This window comes from Orcinus orca, chromosome 3 (genome assembly GCF_937001465.1).
Source record: "Orcinus orca chromosome 3, mOrcOrc1.1, whole genome shotgun sequence".
Taxonomy (NCBI): domain Eukaryota; kingdom Metazoa; phylum Chordata; class Mammalia; order Artiodactyla; family Delphinidae; genus Orcinus; species Orcinus orca.
The window spans coordinates 139,532,102-139,556,868 of record NC_064561.1 but is presented as its reverse complement, the minus strand read 5'-3'; the positions used below and the strand labels follow the sequence as shown (position 1 = coordinate 139,556,868).

The 24,767-nt window shown below is 37.4% G+C and overlaps 1 protein-coding gene and 1 pseudogene across 3 annotated transcripts in view; both read left to right on the top strand.

Moving 5' to 3' along the window:
• Window positions 1-10,371, top strand: part of RAB3C (RAB3C, member RAS oncogene family) — a 310,558-nt gene extending 300,187 nt beyond the window's left edge. For all 3 annotated transcript variants that reach the window (XM_033437880.2, XM_004275170.3, XM_049707956.1), the window contains exon 5: window positions 2,073-10,371. In XM_033437880.2, the coding sequence (XP_033293771.1) occupies window positions 2,073-2,260 (188 nt within the window). In that variant the 3' untranslated portion in view covers window positions 2,261-10,371. The remainder of the gene's footprint in view (window positions 1-2,072) is intronic.
• Window positions 9,074-24,761, top strand: LOC117203427 (cytochrome c oxidase subunit 2-like; annotated as a pseudogene).
• Window positions 24,762-24,767: the final 6 nt, after the last annotated feature.

Genomic DNA, 24,767 nt, shown 5'->3' with positions numbered 1-24,767 from the left:
GTTCCAGGTTAAGGTCAAGACACAGAGCATTCTGGCTCCTGGGCTCAAGGATCATTTTACTGACCTTAAGTTGTACACCAGCAGCATTGTGTGTCTCTAAGCCCAGATTAAAAGAATCACATTTGATAAAGGTTTGCACGAATCACTGTGGTTTGTTTTACAATGGCCAAATCTTTTATGATACCCTTCAAGTTCAGTGCCTTCCCCCACATCATGCTAATAAATAAAAGATGTGTCAGCAGAAGCGATGAGAGAAAAGTGAAACCTTTGGAGAAAAAAAAAATCCCATAATTTGTCACAAAGTCTCATTTAGGGATCCTGCTTTCAGTGGGGTTTTGGTATCTTGTGACTTAAAGCACCCTCCTGTTAACACTGAGAAAATCCCCACAAGGATGCAAATAGTTCTGACATCTAGGCAAGTATGGATTCTAAGCAATTGTGCTTTCCAAAATCTGGATCCAATTGCTGAAAGGTGAATGATCTAGCCCTATAGCTTGCAAACATTAGAAAAGAGAATTCTGTTAATGCCAGATAGGAATTTTGTAAAGAAATTAGGAATTTAAGAGAGCTATATAAACACTGTCCAGAGAGACAAATGCAAGGGAAATAAATACAAGGCAAAGAGGGCTTGAAATATTCTCTATTTTATAGAACCTGGTTTAACTCATGCTCGCTCCTTCAGCTCAAATCCTGCGGTTACTCACTCGGATTTTAACAGTAGAATACACAGTAACTAAAGAAATTCGAGCTCAGATATCATCATCTATCTTAACTAAATTTTAATTCACGAAAATTGCTTTTTGTTGTTTATCTTCAATACTGCTTAAGAAAATAAGTATTTCTAGCTCATGAGAGCGATTTTGACATGGATTCAAAATATTAATCCATTTTTTCCTCTTTTGGCCCCAGGAGCTGGGATGAAATCACATGATTTAATCATTCTGAATCCATGTGGCTCCTCAGAGATAGGGCCAGATGTAACCAGAGGATTTATAGGGTGTAAAATTCAGAATGGATTAGCACAGCATTTCTGTGTTCAACCCAATACATCCTAAATCAACATTCCCTGGATGGACCAGAGCAATCTCTGGCTGGCCTAGTGGGGAGGTTGTCATGGCAACTGACTGGCAAGCTCAGCCCGTGGAATGTGAATGCAAACAATAGTGACAAGGCTGTGTACAGAGCAGCCTACTAAGGCTGCTTCTACCCAGGTACAGTGACACATCAGTCGAGGCGTGAAACTGTCCCTGCATTTTTTGGTAACTTCTTGCACTTCTGGCAGCTTATTTGAAATTTATCGTGTCCTTTCCCAGATGTTGATAAAACATTGCTGCTGACAGGTAACAGAAGATATGGAAAAATCAGCACCAGCAGCTAGCTGCAATGGTATACAAAGCCCTGGAGGGCTGTTAGGCTAACACCACTCAAATTTCCTAAAGGAGGCTGGAGCTCGCTTAGGGTAAATCCAATGATTCTTTAGTGCCACCTTATGTCCAGTTAAATACTGGAAATTTACCAAAGGCCTACCCTCAAACACTTTACTAGGCAGCAGTAGGACAGACATGGAAAAAGTTAGAGCTGCATTATGTGGGAGTTTGGGAGTCCCTTTCACAGCAGAATATGAACATGAAGTCTTCTAAGCCGGAAGTTAAAGAAAAAATGAAAATTAATAATTTTGGTAGAATCTGAAATGAGGAAATAAAAAAAAAAGCCAAATAACCCCAGACCTAGAAAAGATTAGAAGAGGCTGCATGCTGATCCAGGGGTTGCAGGAAGAAATGAAAGAGACAGACTGTGTCAAGGATTCTTCATGTCGTCCTCACTAACTAACTCTTGCCAAGGCATTTTTTTTTTTTTTTTTTTGTCTAGAGAAAAATAAGATGTGAACATCACTAATTCGACTTTATAATTCTTGTTAATGGATAGCAAGATGGTAGCATTTGTTCAATCCTGCCTCTCATCTCCCACCCAAACCAAACCTACCAGCACTGCTGTCCTACCATCACCATGTCCCATTTAATTTCCGCAGAAGTATGAAGTGACCAAGCTGTGTTTCTTTGTGTTTCTTCCAGGTTTTGAGTTTTTTGAAACAAGTGCCAAGGATAACGTTAATGTGAAGCAGACATTTGAGCGTCTCGTGGATATCATCTGCGACAAAATGTCCGAGAGTTTGGAGACAGATCCAGCCATCACTGCCGCAAAGCAGAACACGAGGCTCAGGGAAACCCCTCCTCCACCGCAGCCCAACTGTGGCTGTTAGTGTCCCGGTACAGGCAGCTCCAGAGGGGTTGGTTGCTAAAAATAGCATTTATAAATGGTCAATTAGCCTTCATTTATACTGCCTAATAATTATTTGAGGGAAATCTTTGATGTCTGTGGCTCGAACATGCATTCAATTCCGGGGAGATTTCCGGTGTTAATAAGTGACAAATATGTGATCTTAACTTTGTAAGGACTATCCATCTATAAACATCAGATGTTTGCATGTGATTTGTTATTTGTCTTCTAGGCTCTTTTTGTTTCAGGTTTCTTAGATTAAGCTACTGCTGGGACCTCTGATTATAATTTCAGTACAACTGAGTTTTGGGCTACGGGTTCAAATTATGCTATTCACTTGTAGGGATGATAACCAAGAAATTGGTTGTGTGTGTGGTGTGAGCAGGGCGAGATCTCAGGAGGCCTTATTTGCTTTACTCTCAATCGAAAATCAAGTGGAAATGTTACTCATGATTAGGGAGACTGTCATGGGTCTGGTTGGTTTACTGTTCAGGAAAGGTATCTATTTTTCAGTGTTATTATAACTGAGAAGACCATTGACTATAAAGAACTTGAAATATTGTTTAAGGCCCTTGCAAATTTACCAAGAGATTAATATTTACCTGACTGGAAGTAGATTTTAACGGTAGTCTTAGTTTAGATGTTTAAATAAGGAATACCTAACCCAAGACTGCACCACGCAACATTCTGAATATTTGAGGGCACTGACAGAGGTATCTGCTGAATGTGTTATGTAACAAGCGTCTTAACCAAGAAGGATATGAGTAGCAGTGGGATTCCAAGGCCTGAGCTCCCCCCCATGACATATACCACCGCGACTTTCTGGAACAATTACCAACTCTTGGAACAGAGGTCAAGTTGAAGCTTGTTAGAGCACCTCTTCCCATAGGATGTAGGCTTGCTTCCCCAAACATTGCCTTCTGCTCGCAACTCCCTAGGTTCTTTTACCTGGCTAGCAGTCAGTTAAACAGTATCTCCATGGCTCTCAGATTGAGGAAAAGACAATTATCATCTCTAATCCTTTTCAATCCAAGTATTTATACCTTTAAGGCATATCCCCATTCTGTAAGCCTTTAAACATGCTTAAGTTACTCAGAGACCTCTCTTTGGAGCTGAGAGTTACAGAAAAGTCTTAGGGTGCCATAAGCAATTTGAGAGGAGAAAGGAAACCATTTGAACACCCAGATTCTTTCTCCTAGAGATTCCTTCTCCTGGATTTCCTGAAAACCATATATGATTAACAAGCAAACCAATCCCACCAGCGATTCTAAGTGAGGACTGAAAAGAGACACAGCATCTGTATCACCACCCAGCATTGTTTACGGCTAGGACTTTAAGGCAGCAGGCACACATTGGCATATTTGGAAGGGCAGTTCCATTAAGTGAACTTTCCCCTTTTTTGGTGATCATGTAAAAGATTTTTTTCTCTTTTCAAAAACAGAGACACTTCCCATGAAAGTATTGAGCGCAAGATTCTTGAGCAAGGATATTGATAGGGAAAGATGCATATCTAAAGAGATCTCTGGAGGATAAATGCCTGCAAGTCAGGGAACTAGGTCACATATATTACTAGTAAGTTAGAAGATGAAAATTACAGGAGAAAGCATTTGGGATGTCTTAAGCATATCCACATTCTTATTATTGCTCATCTTAGCTTAAGATCCACTAATTGGCAATAAATCTTCACTTTGGCACTCTGCAAGGTAGACCTTAGCCTAGTGAAGACAAGAAGACATTAATGCTTTATTAGATTTTAATGGGGCAACTAGCTTCAAAAATCACAGAAATTAAAGTGAAGGGAAGAAAGAGAAGGCAGGGGCCATCAAAGCAGATTTGTTTGCAACAGAAGCCTGTTTGCATGATACTGTAATATTTCTTTAACATGGTCTAGAAAATGGCCATGTTAAATGATATAGCTGTTAAGCTGACTTTTACAATCTAATATGAAGCAATAGAACTAGGAAGACCTTCGCATCCTCTCTCAGACCTGATCTCACATACATACGTACAGATGTCAAGGACCTCAATATGATGTCTCAGATGGCTTTTTCAGAAGAACATTGATATGCATATTATTGTAAAATGGAAAGCAAAATCAGAGAGGGTAGAAAATGGGAAAGAAAGTTGAGTTTTGCCCTCTTGTAAACTCCTTCCCTGAAGAGCTAATTGCCATTGAAATTAAACGGCTCTAGAACCAGAAGACCTAAGCCAAGTACCCACTTCCACAGTGTCAAACATACCAGACTTGAGCTACTGTGTGCCAGTCGGGAGCAGAATGCAAGAATGGCCCAGGTGTCAGTGCCAAGGGACATCCAATAATTTCTATTTTTCAAGCCTCAATGGAAGTAGAGGCTTACTAATTGATTCTCAGTTCTGAAGTCCCTACCCCAGTGTGATTTTCTAAGTGAGACGCTTCCAAAAAGGATCGTCACAGAGCTCAATGAATTGAGCACCTATGCTCCTGCGGTAAAGCACATGAAAAGAGAGAAAAATTCTCGACTCCTAATCTCATCAAGGGATCCTGGTTTTAAAATCAAGTTTGGCAAAAGAAGAACCAGCCTAGGATTCACTAAGTAAACTTCTATTGGCATCAAGCTATATTATTTATAATGCTGTGGTTCCAAGGTTTTTCACCCTTTAGGCCATCATGCACACAAATGTGTATACACACACACGCATACAATATCTCCCATATTCTGTCTGCCAACAGCTTAAATAACCACAGATCATTTTTACTAATGGCCTAACTAAATTTATATTCAAAAGAACAGAGACATCTTACAAAGTGTATGTTTGTGTTAGTGTGTAAATTGTAGACAGCCATGTTTTGTCTTTGATGCAACTCAATTAGTGTTTCAAGAACAAATTTCTCTTCCTCTGTCACCCCTCTCCTCATCACCCCATCCCTCCGATTACTTTTATAATCAAACCTTGATTGTTTTGAGCAGATACTTCCAAGAGCTTTGGTTTGGGGACATTCCTTTCTGTTCTAAATGTAAATGAAAAATTGGACTGGAAATTATTTCCTCTAAACAGCCATTTAGGACTTCCCTGGTGGCGCGGTGGTTGAGAGTCCGCCTGCCGATGCAGGGGACACGGTTTCGTGCCCCGGTCCGGGAAGATCCCACATGCTGCGGGGCGGCTGGGCCCGTGAGCCCTGGCCGATGAGCCTGAGCGTCCGGAGCCTGTGCTCCGCAATGGGAGAGGCACAACAGTGAGAGGCCCGCGTACCGCAAAACAAACAAACAAACAAACAAAAACAGCCATTTAGTGGACCCGCATTTCAGCTTTTGGGGTTGTGAGTGGATGTAGAAGGTGCATGAAGTTTCATAAGTCCTAAGATGGCAGTTTACAAGTTAGCATTATATCTATGGGCTTATAAGAAGAATTAAGACAGTGAATTAGTTCATTGCCACTGCTGAGCAACCTCTACTGCCTTGATAAACTTCTAACCACCTCTTTAGTTTAACTTAAAATCATTATCCCTTTGCCCGCCTAGTAAATAAATGCTAAGATTTTTATTTGGAATGGGAACTATGATGATGTCTTTGGTTGCTGCAGAAAGCCTCAGCGTTATGTTAAATATGAACTATGAGTTCCACTACAACCGCAATTATACAAGACATCTACATACTCAACAAACAAATATGTATTTCACCTACTTAACTCTTATCCAGATTAATAATAGCTCTTTGGTTCAGCACATTGGTTATCTTTCAGGAACTAATTTAACCTTCCCATTTTAACTACATCTATACTGAGGATAGACTTTCAGGGATGCAATGTTCTTGCTTTAAAGTAAAATACAGTCTACTGTTAACTGAACTTCCATGAAGCAACATTAATTTTGGAGCGTGGTAGTCAGTAATCAGTGGCTCATTTTGATGTACTTTATCCAATGTGTCTCTTCGTGCTCAGTGAGGATATACTGTGCCATCCTTCAGTCAACTGTGTGGCATCTGTGAGACTATGTTAAAAATGTATCCAGACTCTCCCAAGCTATCCCAAGGCTGAGGTAGCAGCTGCATGTGAAATACTAAGATAAATCTTAAAGTCATGATTAAAACCCTTCTAGGTCAAAAAGTGTTTAATAATTTCCATCTACTATTGGAATGCTCCATCAGGAATTTTTGGCGTGGCATACTTGGGAGGTAGCCTTTCTGTCTGAAGAATGCTCTCTCTCTCTCTAAATTATAGTTTGCATGACTGGTAACTAGAACTCTTTGTTCCTTTGTGTGTGTACTCACTCAGTGTGCCATGTCAGGCTGCCATGTGAGCAACTAGACCCATGTGGCCTTTCTAATCACCCCCTAGAAGATGCAGCCACTCCAGATCTGCTTGGCTTTGCCCTTTTGTGTATAATACCTGTGTTTTAGGGGTCTACCAGTAAAATGGTGAATTCTTTCTGATCAGCTGAACAATCAGGGTCAGCTTTTTAGATTCCTTTATATTTCAGATAACTTTTTGATCAAAGCCAGTTAAAGACAAAAACCTGTTTTATATTCTGAAACAAATTAGGAAAATTGAGTAAAAGATGAAGTTTATAACCAGGAAAAAAGGCATCTTGATTATCTCTACAGTGAACCTAAAGGGTTCCAGGTTCTAAAAATACAATATCCTCTAAGGGGACAAAAACAGGTCTAGAGAATTTATTTAAAATATATCCACCTATTGTTGTTTCATAAATAATGTTTTTTTCTTAAAAACCTTTACAGGAATGCTTGACACTCTAGTCAAATACTTCGCTTAAGTAGATTAAAATATTTACACTTGGGCCACACAGAGAGTGTTGCCCCTCCCAGCACATACACACTCAAACACAGATACCTTTTCTATGAAGGAAAATTTCCATATATGGTGCTTTCTCAGTGCTAGGGAAAAGGGAGATTTTACTATGCTCCAACAACTGTAACTGGCATTTCCCTTAAAAAGGTCTACAAAATAGATTCTTCACACTGATTTGATTTGCCTCTGTGCAGAGAATTAATTCCCATTAAAAGGGGAGGATAGAGAGAATATATTTTGCAAACCTTCTAGAGAAAAGAAATTATTTCAAAGCCTCTGTCAGAGTTCGAGTATTAAGATCAGACCATGCAGCTAGTGGACAAATTGAGCTTTCTATTTACAATTCTCTTTTCTACTTCCTGATTTTTTTTATCATCTCAGTTTTTTAAAGCACTCTCCTCACAGAGTGACAGGACCAAGAATAGGAAATGAGACTCAAGTTTCACCATTTACCTCCCATCAGTACAGTTAGTGGTAGAGTTTCAACCGGTCATTACTTGCTGAAATGAAGTTGGGGGGGGGGGTACCTGTGTATTTCATTCACCTGTGTTCATACTTTCCTTCATTGTGGACAACTGAGAGTTGGCTGTGGCTTTATTTCTTAATGGAAATGTTTCCATGGTCATATTATTTGGCACTAGAGGTTGCTTAGGTTCATGAATGCCATTCTTAAAGATGCAGATGGTACATGAGCCACAGACACCTGGCCTTTCAGGGACGTGAGCATAAATTACATCTGTCTAGTGGTTCCATACGCCTCATAAAAGTGAAATCTGGGGATTGTTTGCTGTTTCAGTATGATGGTTTTCCATGCATTGTCTCATCATCCCTAGGATATGTGCTGAATGAAAATTTCCTGTAATTCCTGTTAATATATTGTTAATGTCAGACGTGATGTGATACCTTTGAACTGTCCAAATGTACAACTACTTAATGGTGTTTGTGGAACTGAAATGTCTTAAATGTTGCATGAAATATGTTATAAAAATAGATTTGTTTTCTATTTTTCAACACCTCAGAATTGAGGGTTCATGGGCCAATAAGTGCAATATTTAATGACTTACTCAGTGTATATAAACTAGTGTGAAAGAGTGAATTATAATGAATGTGTGAGATGCTTTGATGGCTGTTTGACTTACTCAGATTATTTCGTGTAGCTGTATTTGTCTAGTGGTACAATTTATACAGTAAATACCTTATTGGTGTCATGTGAAACTCCTCTGTGCCTACTTCAGGGTATTTTTTTTTTCCCCTATAAGACCAAACATTTAGGATCTGGGAATATATGTCAATTTTGCCTTTTAGAATTGTGGATTTTATTTTCAAGACAGAATGGCTGTTAGTTTATTTTATATAGGCATTCCCTTCTTTAATTCAGAATCTTCCTTAAGCCTTTTATAAGAGGTTAATTTAGAAACCTAAGAAAAAATATGCACATAAGGAAAAGTCATTTTTATTTTTCTCTGAAATGTTGATCACATGTTCTGTCTCCTAAGAATTTTCACTCATATTTTTGTGTATATTTCATTGTCGCTCAACCTTGTGTTTGGTTTGCAAATTTAACACTGTCAATCCTGAGAATCCTAAAATATTGATGTCTTTTTAGGTTGTTGCTAATGTTATATTCACTTTCAATTCTCAATTGTCCACACTGATAATATAGGAGAAAAAAGTCAGAATCCTTAAATCACTTTGGTATGTCATCATAAACTCATATATTCGTCCTCAGACTCCCTTGGTTAATCTCATAATTGGTGGCATAGAACTTCAATGAGATACAAAATCAAGAAATTAGGCCTGGTTGCTGGATTACCAAAAACTATGTATTTATGAAGTTTCAAGTAGGACAACTACCTTAAACTCCTATTTGCCATTTTAATTTTTAAGGCAAAACACTCATTGTAATACTGTGTTTTGCCTTTTCATTTAGTTAGAGTAAATCATGATACCCTTGGGAAAAACGTTGAGTTTTTCACTAAAAATGATGAAAAACAGTTGGTTTTAGATGACCATGGCCCTCTGTACATCACAGGAAGCCTTCAGTTCTCTCTATGGCAATTGCCTGAAATTGACATGTGAGAATGTGCCAATCATATTAAATGGCTTTGGACCACTACCAGCGATATGTGGCCCTATTTTACATGTGATAGCCTGCTCTCGGACCCACAGAAGTCAAGTAGAGGTGGGTGAAACAGGTAGGTTAGAGACTACTTCGTGCCAAATTTAAAAAAAAGAAAAATATAAGCAGGTAGCCAACATTAGAATGATAATTTAAGGGTGTGTTTAAATGTTTAGTCGTCAATAGTTACTGAATACCATGTACTCAGTGCTGTGGGAATCAAACATGGAAGAGGTATGGCTCTGGCCTCTAATAAGCTTACTGACTGAAGAACAAGGAATGAAATACCAGGATATGATCTAAATGCTATGTTATGTCAGGCTATAGGAGCACAGAGAATGTGAAACCTACAAAAACAGGAAAAGTCAAGAATGGCTCCATTGAAGAGGTGAGACATGATCCCAGAAAGAATTAGATAGAGGAGATTGTGCCAGGCAAATAAATGGGAAAGGTCACAGTTTGTTCCCTTGAATGGAAGGGGGACAGAGCTGGCAGCTAGAGATCATTGTTTTCCTCCAGAGAACCAGACTGGCCCTCGGAAACCCAACAAATTACCCCAGTTTGGTTCTCTCTGTTTTTATCCCCATGAGGAAAGCAAGCTGCAGTATCGTCATATTCCTCTGTGCTGAACAGCCCCAGACTCGGGCCCAAAACACAAATTAATCTGAAGCTCATAAGAACAGTAGATTTAGACATTTTGCCCATGCACCAAACCACAAGGCATTGTCAAATCCAGTGTCAACCAGGCAGATGTGAGCCCAGAGATTTTTCTGTGGTTCTGTGTTTCCCATAAAGGGTGTGGGGAAGTGCATAGATGAATACCTTCCTTTGTAACCAGGCACTTTCGGCTCCTTCTTAGTGACTGCACTGTGGAGCTCTTCTTGAGAAAAAATTGAGTAACGGCTTAATGCTTTCATATAGTGATCGTGATGTTTATTTGAACACTACTGCTGCACAGCAAATATTATGACTCTTCATGTGTCCACAGGAGCTCTTGTCTGGGTTTAACGCTATAACGTGTATTCACATTGTGAAGTTTTAATTCTCTTTATTAAAATTAATTGTGTAAGAACTGTATGTGCTTTATTAGGTATTAAGTTTGTATGTGAATTCTGTATAGAAAGTGGTTTTTGTTCTTTGGGTTTATCTTGTTTTATTTGGAGATTACAATAAATATCTAAGAGACTATATTCCTGAATTTCTCAGTCTTGGTCTGAGAACATTTTTCATCTCCTCTCAATTTGTATTACTTTTGGTTCTAGGATACCTATTTCCATTTTTTTCCTTCCTCATCTACAATCCTAGGCACAGTGCTGAGCTTGAACTAGAGACGGAATGAGTGTATTTTTGTTTAGGGCTATGAGTTTCCTACACATGATTTTGGACTTAGGCAAAGGAGTTAACTCTAACATTTGTCATCTTTTAAGGTAGGTAACTTTTTATACCTGACTGACTATATTCCAGAATCAAAGCTCTTGGTTGTAGAATCAAGAAAGGCTGCTATGGTATTAAAAAGTCACCTCTGCTACCTGAAGACCATGTGTTCCTGTATCTGAATTCTAGGATCCAATGATTATTTTGCACCCTACTGACACAGCCTGGGAAAGAAGCATTCAACCAGGCAATGTATGGATGGGATGTGTGAGTGGTATAGGCTTTTTTAAATGAATGGTGTGTGATGCAGTGATGCTTCAGGTAATATGCAGGCTTGCCTTGGTCTTGGACCTCAGAGCATGGTGAAGCACCCAGTTATCCATCTATTTGCATCACAGCAGATCTACTACTAATTTTAAGATTGCTTAATGTTCTAATCATGCCAACAGCTCTATTTCCACATATTTTCTTTCAAATATGCCTCTAAAGCTGTTTCCCAAACTCTGTGCTAAAAATAAGCCAAGCAAGACGGTCCTAGGAATATCTACATGGGTCCACAGGGTCAAAATAACTTCCTGAACAGAACTCAGTGACAAGAGGGTCACCTGTCTGTCTAGACAAAGCAGGCAACATGAAAAGAATCAAAATTAATGGAAAATAATAAATTAAGGGACTTCCAGTTATATTAATCAACAAACATTTATAGAATGTCTTTTATGTGCTAATTTCTTGGTGTACATGAAAATACATAAATAGAATACTACCTCAGTGAACTCATACAATTGTGATAGAGGAAAATGTATAAGTTAATATTAATAGATTACCACAGTTTATATATTACTCTTTCCTAATATTTGTGTCTAATAAATAATTGAAGTGAACATTAGAAAGTTGTTTCATTCTAAAAGAACTCACAAAAATGTCTCTTGAAATCTTATGAAATACATTTTTTTAGACAAGAGTCCTCTATCCCTAGGTAAAAGTCTTGCCAGTAGCAAGACCTCAGAAGAATTACACATGCTTCATGGTCATTCTGAGGTTTCTGTGGCTAAACCAGTTCCAACTGGTTTTAGCAGGAATCCCCCTCTATGTTCACCCCCTCAGAAATAATCACCCTGGCTTTAATTTTTAAAAAATGAAGTTACTATGTGTCTATTTTTCTCAATAACATTGAAAAGGTAGACCTAGAAAGAATATATCTGGCACCCTCAGAAGATGCTAATCATTTTTGCTAGGTTCCTATTGGTCCTGAAAAAGACTTCTAAATAAAAGGCCACATGGCAGGCTCTGGTCTTGGACACTTCTCGGGAACACTCAAGTCTGAAGGTTCTCTTATTTCTCCTCTAAATTTCTTCTCACTTCACCCCATACCCACCAAGTCCAAAGAATCTTTAGTCTGGTGGAGAGGTAGTCTGACTGCTCAACTTTTCTTCCTAATCTATTTTTTATGCCCCAAGTCCTTCCGCACTAGAATTTCTTTTTTATCAATTCTAAATCTCAGGCAATTTCAACTAAAAATCATATTCTTTTTTAAAGTATATTGTTCTCCCCCTTAAAGCAATTCTACTGACTGAATGGTAGAAAGGCAAAGATAATATATGGTATAGACAATGTAAGAAGGCAAGTATTGGGAGAAAGTCTGGATTAAAATTTCAAAACAGTATACTACCAAGCAGACAATTACAATACAATTTGATGTGTGCCAATATAGAAGTTACATACAAACTACTGTGAAAGCACAGAAGAGGGGCAATTAACCCAGATTGGAGGCAAAGATTGCGATGTTCCAGGAAAGTGTACTAGAAGAAAAGAGACCTGAGTTAAAACATATAGGAGATGTAAGAGTTATGCTGGAGTGGAAGTGGAAGAAGAAGGTTATTCCACACAGAGAGAGCAACAAAAGCAAACCACAGAGGTAGAGCAGAGTACTGTGTATTCCTAGAACTCCAAAGCCATTCACATAGGTCATCACAGGGTGGAAGAGAAAAAGAGAGGCTCAGTGTTGAGATCATCACACTTTTCTGAAATACTTTAAAAGTCTGGATTTCATGTTCCAGCTTTGAAAAATTCTTGAAGGAATTTAAGCAAGAAATTAGTCTGATCAGATTTGAATTTTGAAAGATCACTCGAATGGCAATATAGGAAATGGACTAATAGGAGGCAATGGTGGAAACAGAACAAGCATTAAAAAGCTGTTAGGTTATCTATATGCTTGAAATAAAGGTGGCTCAGTAGTGGTGAAGAGTACAGGATACACGATAGTTCAATTTAGAAAGTAGGTAATGGTGACCAATAGGATTTCAAGAGTGAGAACTAGAAACTGAGAGGAGACACTGACATTTCTGGCTCAGTTTAAGTACATATTAGCTCCACTAACTCAAAGACAAAGTACAGGTTCTGGTTCAAGATGTTGATGTAGAAGATCCTGAACTCACCTCATCCCATGAGCACACTGAATCTGTAGCTACATATCGAAAAACTTCCACTGAAAGAAAATGAAAAACTACCTGAGCAACCCCTATACACTGGGAAAATTTAAAAAAAAAGAATGCAGGTAAGAGAGGCTGAGACAGTCTCACCATAAACTCCATACTGAGTGTGGTGACCCACAATCAGGAGAGAACTCAAAACCCAGAGCTTCTCCCTGTGGAGGAAAGGGTTTGAGCTCCACATCAGGCACCCCAACTCTTAAAGTCTTCATCTGAGAGATAAACTCCAAAACATCTAGCTTTTAAAATCAATGGGGCTCACATCCATGAGACCCATGAGTCTATAGCAAACCAAGAAACAGCCCATAAAGAGTTTGTGGACTCAAGATTCGTTTGCCTCAGAAACCAGCACAGAGGCAGTCAACTGAGAGGAGCCCAGGCTTTAAGACAAGCAAGTAAGTCTCTTTCACATAAAGTATCAGCCAGAGGGGCAGGCATCCAATTTAATACACATCTAGAGGCCTGATAGGGTACTCTCCAGAGACAGAGGCTGGCGGGCAGCATCTCTGTGCTCTCTCTCTGCCATGCTCCAGCTCACCTTTATCCCTTAGAAAGGAGTGCTTACCCTCTCTGGCACCCTGCCAAGTTTAATTGCCTGGCTCTGGTGGCCAGTGGAGCTCAAGCTTGAGAATCCTAAAAAATAGTAACCAATGGAGAAAGAGTTCTTACATGGCTGCCACCCCCAGAGCACAGCAAGAGGCAGCAGACTGAGGCACCCAGTCTTTCTGTGAAAGAGGCCTACCAGCTTATCTTCAAGCTATGGCCTGAGGGATAGGTTTCTAACTAAACAGACATCTAAGAGCTTAATGTAACCTTCTCCAGAAACCTTAGAGGACAGGCACAATCTTTGTGTTCTCCCTCTGCCACACCCCAAGAGGAGGGCTCTTACATGTGTCTGGTGCCCAGTTTTTATGTCTGCTGCTTTCGTTTTTGTGGTTGCCCCCCAGGGAATGCCCCTTGATGGCCTGGTTCTGATGGCCAGCAGGGCTTGCTTTCCTGAGTTCCATGGGATGGTAATAAACAGAGAGATGGTTCTTGGCAAGCTACCACTCCCAAGACACTGTGCAGACAGCAGACTGAAACACATCCCGTCTTTATGTGATAGAGGTCTATTTGCTTCTCCTGGTTCTTCAGCCTGGGGAACAGGCTTCTACTTTGTCACATGTTTAGGGCCTAACAGAGGGGCATTCCAAGGACAGAAGCTGCTGGACTCCATGTTTGTGCTCTCCCTATGCCTTGCTCTAGGCCACTTGTATCTTTTCTAAAGGACCTTGTGTACTCATCTAGCACCCCAATTTTTGCAACTGCCACCCACAAGATGCCTTTAGATTCCAGGACTCCTGTGGCCAGTGAAACTTATGCATACAGTCACATAAGACCATATATATATTTGTGTACTTTAAAAGCTGCTGCCTAAGGGTCTGGCTTCCATCAGCTTGAATCTATGTACTGACTGAGCTATTCCCCTTTAGGACACTGACAGCCTCAACTACTGGGAGTCACTAAGAATAAAATAATCTGCTTGAACAATCAAAAAAAGGCAACCAAGAGCTAGGGCAGAGTTGAACGATAAGGTTCATCTCCTACATGAGGACACTCCTTCAAGACTGAGAGAGGTGGGTGTTTTATCTAATACATAGAAACTAACACAGAGGGTCAAGGAAAAAGAAGAAACAGAAAAATGTGTTCTAAAAGGCAGAACACACCTAAGAACAAGTTCTTAATGAAACAGATATAACTGATTTGCCTGATAAAGAATTCAAAATAATGGTCATAAAGATGTTCAACAAACTCAGAAGAATGAACACAGTGAGAATTTCAACAAAGGAATAGAAAATATAAGAAAGTACCAAATAGTAGTCATAGAACAGAAGAATCTAATAAATGAACTGAAAACTACACTAGAAAATTTCAATAGCAGACTAGATGAAGCTAAAGAAAGGATCAGTCAACTCAAAGACAGGGCAGTGAAACTATCTAATCAGAGCAGCAAAAGGAAATGATGACAAAAAGTAAAGATAGCTTAAGGGACTTAAAGAACAACATTGAGCATACCAATATTCATATTATAGGGGCCCCAGAAGAGAAGAGAGAAAGGTGTCAGAAAATTTATTTGAAAAAATAATGGCCCCAAACTTCCCTAACCTGGGAAAGGAAACAGACATCTAGATCCAGGAATCCAGAAAATTGCAAGTAAAATGAACCCAAAACAGACCCACACCATGACACATAATTAAAATGTCTAAAGTACAGACAAAGGGAGAATCTTAAAAGCAGCAAGAGAAAATCAATTTGTTACATAAAGGAAACCCCCCTAAGACTATCAGATTTTTCAGCAGAAACTTTGCAGGCTAGAAGAAAGTGGCACAATATATTCAAACTAAGAATACTCTACCCAGCAAAGTTATCATTCAGAATTGAAGACGAGATAGCAAAATCTAAAAATGTTCATCATAACTAAACTGTCCTTAAAAGAAATGTTAAGGGGACTTCTTTAAGCTGAAAAGAAAGGGCACTAATTAGTAACAGGAAAAGATATGAAGTAATCTCACTGGTAAAGGTAAATATATAGTAAAATTAGGAATAATCTAATGTAAAATGGTGAATTAACCACTTGTAAAGCTAGTATGAAGGTTAGAAGACAAAAGTAATAAAATAACTATAACTACAATAATTAGGAAAGGGATACATAAGATAAAAATGTAAAATATGACATCAAGAACATAAAATGAGGCAGGGGGGAGATTAAAATGTAGAGCTTTAGATGCATTTGAACTTAAGTTGTTAAGAACTTAAATTAGACTGTTATAAATGTAAGTTGTTTTATTAAAGCCTCATGGTAACCACAAGGCAAAAACCTACAGTAGCTACACAAAAGAGAAAGTTAAAGACATACAAAACACCACTACAGAAAGTCATAATATCACAAAGGAAGAGAGCAAGAGAAGAACAGAAGAAATACAAACAGCCAGAAACAATAAAAATGGCAATAAGTACCTATCTATCAATAATTACTTTAAAATAAATATATTAAATTCTCCACTCAAAAGACATGGAGTGCCTGAAGGGATAAAATAAAAATTTAAAAGAACCATCTGCAGGCTGGCTACAAAAGACACAAGGGCATACACAGTAAAGGGATGGAAAAAGATATTCCATGCAAATGGAAACTAAAAGAAAGCTAGGGTAAGTATACTTATATCAGACAAAATAGACTTTAAAACAAGGACTGTAACAAGAGACAAAGAAGGGCATTACATAATGAAAACAGTTCAATCAACAAGGTAATATAACATTTGTAAATATTCATGTACCCAACATAGGAACACCTAAATATGTAAAGCAAATATTTATCGACCTAAATGAATAAGCCATGCAATACAATAGTAGTATGGGACTTTAAAGCCCCACTTTCATCATTGGATAAATTTTACCAGTCAGAAGATAAATAAGAAACATCAGCCCTAAATGACACATTAGACCAGATGGACTTAACAGGTATATAAAGAAAATTCTACCCAAGAGATTATAGAGTCTTTTCAAGTGCACATGGAAGATTCTCTAGGATAGATCGTATGGTGGGCCACAAAACAAGTCTTAATAAATTTAAGAAGACTGAAATCATATCAAACATCTTTTTAACCACAATGATATGAAACTAAATATCAATTACTGAAGAATACTGGAAAATTCACAAAGAAGTAGAAATTCAACAATATGCTACTGAATAATCAATGGGTCAAAAAAAAAATCAAAAAATACCTTGGGGACTTCCTTGGTGGTGCAGTGGTTAAGAATCTTCCTGCCAGAGCAGGGGACAAGGGAAGATCCCGCATGTCGCAGAGCAACTAAGCCTGTGTGCCACAACTACTGAGCCTGCGCTCTAGAGCCCACGAGCCACCACTGAGCCCATGTGCCATAACTACTAATGCCCACATGCCTAAAGCCTGTGCTCCACAACAAGAGAAGCCACCACAATGAGAAGCCGCACACTGCAATGAGGAGTAGCCCCCACTTGCCGCAACTAGAGAAAGCCTGTACACAGCAATGAAGACACAATGCAGTCAAAAAAAAAAAAAAAAAAAAAACTTGAACAAATGAAAATGGAAATACAACAAACCAAATCTTATGGGATACAGCAAAAGAAGTTCTAAGGGAGAAGTTCATAGCCATAAATACCTACATCAAGAATCAAATATCTCAAATAAAAAAAAAACCTAACTTACTACTCAAGGAACTAGAAAAAAAACACTTAAAACCCAGCGTTAGCAGAAGGAAGGAAATAAAGATCAGAATAGAAACAAATGGAGACTAAAAAGACAATAGAAAAAAAATCAATGAAACTAAGAGGCAGGTTCTTTGAAGATATAAAAAAATTACAAATATTTAGCTAGACTCACCAAGAAAAAAGAGGACTCAAAATCAGAAATCAAAGACATTACAATGCATACCACAGAAATATAAAGGATTGCAGGAGACTGCTGTGAAGAAGTACACACCATTGAGTTAGGCAACCTAGAAGAAATGGATAAATTCCTAGAAACATAAAAACTACCAAGACTGAATTGTGAAGAAATAGAAAATCTGAATAGAACAATTACTAGTTAGGAGATTGAATCAGTAATCCAAAACCTCCCAACAAACAAAAGTCAAAGACCAGACAGCTTCATTGGTGAATTCTACCAAATATTTAATGAATACCAATCTTCCTCAAACCCTTCAAAAAAAACAGAAAAGGAAACACTTCCAAACTCTTTTTAGAAGGCTAGCATTACCGTGATACCAAAACCAGACAAGGACACCACAAGAAAACTACAGACTACAATCACTGATGAACATAGATGCAAAAATCCTCAAAATATCAGCAAACCGAATTCACTATTAAAAGAATCATTCACCATAATCAAGTGCAACTTATTCCAGAGATTCAAGGATCGTTGAACATTCACAAATCAATGTAGTACATCATATTAATGAAAAGCATTTGACAAAATTCGACATCCATTTATGATAAAAACTCTTAATAAGGTGGATATAAAGGGAACAAACCACAGCATAAAAGGCCATATATGTACATAGCAATAAGGACATACCTATCAGTTACAAGCCCACAGCTAACATCACACTGGTGAAAACCTGAAACCTTTTCCTCCAAGATCAGGAAAAAACAAGGATGACTACTCCCATCAGTCTTATTCAACATAGTACTGGAAGTCCTAGCCAGAGCAATTAGCAAGAAAAAGAAATAAAAGGCATACAACTCACACAGGAAGAAGTAAAACTGTCACTATTTGCTGATTTTATATATAGAAAATCCAAAAGATTCCACCTCCAAAATAAATGCAAGAACTAAATAAATTTCAGGATATAAAAATCAGTATGTAAAAATCTTGTGCATTTCTATACACTAACAATGAACTATCAGAAAGATATTAAGAAAGCAATCCCATTTAAAATATCATCAAAAAGGAAAAAAAACTCAAGAATAAATTTAACCAAGGAGGTGAAAATTTTTACACTGAAAACTGCAAAACATCGATGAAAAAAAAATTGAAGAGAATACAAATAAATAAAAAGATATTCTATGGTCATGGATTTGAAGAATTAATATGGTTAAAATGTCCATACTACTCCAAGAAATCTATAGAGACATTGCAATCCCTATAAAAATTCCAGTGGCATTTTTCACAGAAATAGAAAAAAATCATAAAAGTGATATAGAACCACAGAAGACCCCCAAATATCCAAAGCAATCTTGAGCAAGAGCAAAGCTGGAGGCATCATGCTCTCTGATTTCAAACTAGACTGTGAAGTTATAGTAATCAAAAAAGTTTGATGTTGGCATAAAAACAAACACATAGCTCAGTGGAACAGTACAGAGAGCCCAGCAGTTAAGTGCACACATATGTGGTCAGTTAATTTACAACCGAAGAACTAAGAATCTACAGTGGGAAGAGGACAGTCCCTTCAATAAATGATGCTGGGAAAATTGGACAGCCACATGCAAAAGAATAAAACTGGACGCCTATCTTACACCATTTACAAAAATTAACTCACATTGGCTTAAAAACTTAAATGTAAGACCTGAAACCATAAAACTCCTAGAAGTAAACAAAGGTGGCAATCTCCTTAACATCAGTCTTTGTGATTATTTTTTGGATTTAATATCCAAAACAAAGGTAACTGATAATATTACTGATAGTTAACAGCAAATAAACACAATTCAACACTAAATTATTTATTAAGTACACTGTTAACCCAGCACAGGTATGCACCCAGGGAAAGATTAAAAAAAGTAAAAGGAACTCAGCAAACATAAACCCTCCTGTTTACCAAAAACATCACCTCTAGCATAACTAGAGGCACTGCCTGCTCGGTGATAACTGTTAAGCAGCTGTGGTGTCCTGCCCGAGCAGCATAATCACTTGTTCTCTAAATAAGGACTTGTATGAATGACCACACAAAGGTTTTACTGTCTCTTACTTTCAATCAGTGAAATCGACCTTCCTGTGAAGAGGTAGGAGTAAAAAAATAAGACGAGAAGACCCTATGGAGCTTTAATTAATTAACCCAAATAAATATAACTTAACCACCGAGGAATAATATAATTTTCACGAGGGTCTGACAGTTTTGGTTGAGGTGACTTTGCAGAACAAAAAAGCTTCCTCATGATTAAAATCTAGACCTACTAGTCGAAACACATTATCACTTATTGATCCAAATATTTTGATCAATGGAACAAGTTACCCTAGGGACAACAGCACAATCCTATTCTAGAGTTCATGTTGACAATAGGGTTTGCGACCTCGATGTTGGGTCAGGATACCCCAATGGTGTAACCGCTATTAAAGTTTCATTTGTTCAACAATTAAAGACCTATGTCATCTGAGTTCAGACCAGAGCAATCCAGGTAGGTTTCTATCTATTACATATTTCTCCCAGTACAGAAGGACAAGAGAAATGAGGCCTACCTTTTAAAAGCACCTTAAAATCAGTTAATGATATAATCTTAACATATAGAAAACATTACCCAAGAACAGGGTTTCTTAGGGTGGTAGAGTCTAGTAATTGCGTAAAACTTAAAAATTTATAACCAAAGGTTCAAATCCTCTCCCTAAAAAACTGTTTATAATTAATATCTTTATACTCATTATCGTTATTCTTCTAGCTGTAGCACTCCTAACATTAATTGAATGAAATATTCTAGGCTATGCAACTTCAAAAAGGACCAAATATCTTTGGAACATATGGCCTCCTATAACTTATCTCTGATGCAATCAAATTATTCATCAAAGAGCCACTACGACCAGCTACATCTTCTATTTCCATTTTTATTATCACAGCCATTCTAGCCTTAACTTTAGCCCTAAGCATATGAATTCCCCTACCCATACCCTACCTCCTTACTGATATAAACTTAGGGGTATTTTTTATACTAGCTATGCCAAGCCTAGCTGTCTACTCCATCCTATGATCTGGATGAGCTTCCAATTCAAAATATGCACTAATTGGAGCCCTATGAGCAGTAGCACAAACAATCTCATATGAAGTAACACTAACAAGCATTCTCCTGTCAATCCTTCGAATAAATGGATCCTTTACCCTCTCAACCCTCATCACAACACGAGAACATTTATAAATAATCTTCCCAGCATGACCACTGGCCATAATATGATTTATTTGTACCCTAGCAGAAACCAATCAAGCCCCCTTCAACCTAACAGAAGGAGAATCTGAACTCATATTGGGCTTCAATGTAGAATATGCAGCAGGCTCATTCACTATATTTTTCTTAGCAGAATATGCCAACAACGTCATAACAAATATTTTCCCAACAATCCTCTTTCTAGGAGCCCTGCACAACCTCCACACATCAGAACTATACACAACCAACTTCATTATCAAAACACTACTATCAACAATTTCCTTCTTGTGAATTTGAGCATTCTATCCTTGATTCTGATATGATCAACTCTACTCCGAAAATGTTGGTTTATATCCTTCCCCTACTAGTAAATCCTGTTATTCTTATTATCCTCATAACAACCATTATCTCAGGCATAACATAAATGTAGTTACCAGTTAACACTGAATACTTATCTGAATCGGATTTGAAATAAGTATACTAGCCATTATTCCCATTAAAATAAAAAAATTCAACCCATGAGTCATGGAAGCATCTATTAAACATTTTCTGATACAAGCCACCGCATCATTATTACTTAGAATAGTGGTTATAATTAACCTATTATATTCCGGCCAATGAACTATTACAAAAATCTTTAACTCAGCAGCATCAATAGTAATAACAATAGCCCTAATCATAAAACTAGGGCCATCTCCATTCCACTTCTGAGTATCTGAAGTCACAGAAGGCATCTCGTTAATAGCAGGCTTAATTTTATTAACATGACAAAACTCGCACCCCTATCAGTATTATACCAAATTTCACCATCCATTAACCTAAGTTTAATACTATCTGTATCTATATTATCAATTATAATTAGAGGATGAGGCAGACTAAATAAACCCAATTACGAAAAATCATAGCCTACTCATCAGTCACCCATATAGGGTGAATAACTATAATAAGCTATTATATTGTATAATCCAACTATAACAATCCTAAATCTACTAATCTATATCATAATAATGTTTACCATATTTATACTATTTATTTATAGCTCAGCCACCACTACACTATCACTATCACAGACATGAAATAAAATGCCCATTCACGACCTTTATTCTAATCATCCTATTATCAGCAGGAGGTCTTCCACCACTATCAGGCTTTATACCAAAATAAATAATCATTCAAGAAAGAACAAAAAATAATAACATTATTTTACCTACATTAATAGGTATTATGACGTTACTTAATCTGTATTTCTTCATATGACTCACATACTCCACAGCACTGACTATATTTCCCTCCACCAACAACATAAAAATAAAATGACAATTTGATTTCACAAAACAAATGATCTTCCTACCAACAGTAATCATTATATCTACAATGCTATTACCACTTACACCAGTCTTTTCAGTAATGGACTAGGAATTTAGGTTAGTATAGACCAAAAGCCTTCAAAACCCTAAATAAGTATAATTTACTTAATTCTTGTTTAATAAGGATGGTAAGACTATATCTTACATCAATTGAATGCAAATCAAACACTGTAATTAAGCTAAATCCTCACTAGATTGGTGGGCTTACATTTCCCAGGAAATTTGAGTTAAGGCTAAATACTCTAGTCAACTGGCTTCAATCTACTTCCCCCACGGTCAGGGAAAAACAGGCAGAAGAAGTCCGGGCAGAATTGAAGCTGCTTCTTTGCAATTCAGTATGTTAGATTGACCACAGGACGTGGCAAAAAGAGGACTTAACCCCTGTCTTTAGATTTACAGTCTAATGCTTACTTAACCATTTTACCTGTGCTCATAAACCGCTGATTATTCTCAACCAACCACAAAGATATTGGTATTTCATATTTATTATTTGGTGCCTGAGCTGGAATAGCAGGCACTACTCTAAGCCTATTAATTCATGCTGAATTAGGTCAACCCGGAACATTACTTGGAGATGATCAAATTTACAATGTAGTTGTAACAGCCCATGCAGCTTTAATAATCTTTTTTGTAGTTATACCTATTATAACTGGCGGTTTGGGAGATTGACTAGTCCCATTCATAATTGGAGCACCCCATATAGCCTTCCCTTGCATAAATAATATAAGCGTCTGATACCTTCCATCTTCTTTCATACTATTACTCGCATCATCAATAGTTGAACCTGGCACCGGTACAGGCTGAACCATATATCCACATTTAGCTGGAAACCTAGCCCACGCAGGAGCTTCCGTTCACCTTACCATTTCTTCCCTACATTTAGCAGGTGTTTCCTCAATCTTAGGTGCTATTAAGTTTATTACTACAATTATTAATATAAAACCACCCACTCTGTCCCAATACCAAACACCACTATTTGTATGATCCGTTCTAATTACAGCTGTATTACTATCACTACCAGTTTTAGCAGCCAGAATTACTGTACTATGAACAGACCGAAACCTAGACACAGGGAGAGGTGATCCAATCTTATATCAACACTTACGTTGATTCTTCGGACACCCTGAAGTTTATATTCTTATTTTGCCTGGATTTGGAATAATTCCACATATTGTCAGGAAAAAAAGAACTTTTGGGTATATAGGTATAGTTTGAGTCTTAATGTCAATCAGCTTCATAGGGTTTACCATGGGAGTCCACCATATGTTTACAGTAGGAATAGATGTTGATACACAAGCATATTTTACATCAGCTACTATAATTTTTGCCATTCCTATATGAGTAAAATATTTAGCTGACTAGTAACACTTCACGGAGGTAATATCAAATGATCCCCTGTCATAATATGAGCTCTTGGCTTCATTTTCCTTTTCACAGTAGAAGGACTAACAGTAATTGTTTTAGCTAATTCAACCCTAAATATTGTCCTTCACGATACATATTATGTAGTTGCACACTTCCACTATGTATTATCAACAGAAGCAGTATTCACTGTTATAGGAGGCTTCGTACATTTAATCCCACTATTTTCAGGTTATAAACTCAATGAGTCATGAGCAAAAGGTCACTCTGTAATTATATTTGTAGGTGTAAATATAACCTTCTTCCCACAACATTTCCAGGTCTATCTGGAATACCACAACAATATTCTGACTACCCTAATGCCTACACAACAAGAAATAGTGTTTCATCAATAGGCTCCTTTATTTCACTAATAGCAGTAATATTAACAATTTTTATAATTTGAGAGGCATTTGCATCAAAATGAGAAGTCTTAACAGTAGGATTAACTACTACAAATTTAGAGTAACTATACTGGATGCCCTCCACCATATCACACATTTGAAGAACCCATTTATGTCAATTTAAAATAGTGAAGAAAGGATGGACTCGAACCCTCTTCTACTGGTTTCAAGCCAACAGCATAACCATTATGTCTTTTTCAATAAATGAGTCATTAGTACAATTTTACATAAGTTTGTCAAAGTTAAATTATAGGTGAAAGTCCTATATATCTCCATAGCATATTCCCTCCAACTAGGATTTAAAGATGCAACATCACCCATTATAGAAGAACTTCTACACTTTCATGATCATACATTAATAATATTTTTAATTAGCTCTCTTGTTCTTTACCTTATTTCACTTATACTAACAACTAAATTAACACATACAAGCACAATAGATGCACAAGAATTAAAAACTATCTGAACAATTTTACCAGCTATTATCATAATTTTAATTGCCTTACCATCATTATGAATTCTTTACATGATGGATAAAATTAATAATCCCTAACTAAAAACCATAGGACACCAATGATACTGAAGCTATGAATATACAGACTATGAAGACTTAAACTTTGACTCCTATATAATTCCTACATCAGATATAAAACCAGGAGAATTACGACTATTAGAAGTAGATAGCGGAGTAGTTGTTCCTATAGAAATAACAATCCAAATACTAATCTCCTCAAAAGATGTTTTACACTCATGAGCTATACCTTCACTAGGCCTAAAAACAGATGCCATTCCAGGAAGCATGACCAGGTCTATATTACGGACAATGCTCAGAAATTTGTGGGTCATAGCTTTATGCCCATCGTCCTTGAATTAGTACCTCTAAAATACTTTGAGAAATGATCTGCA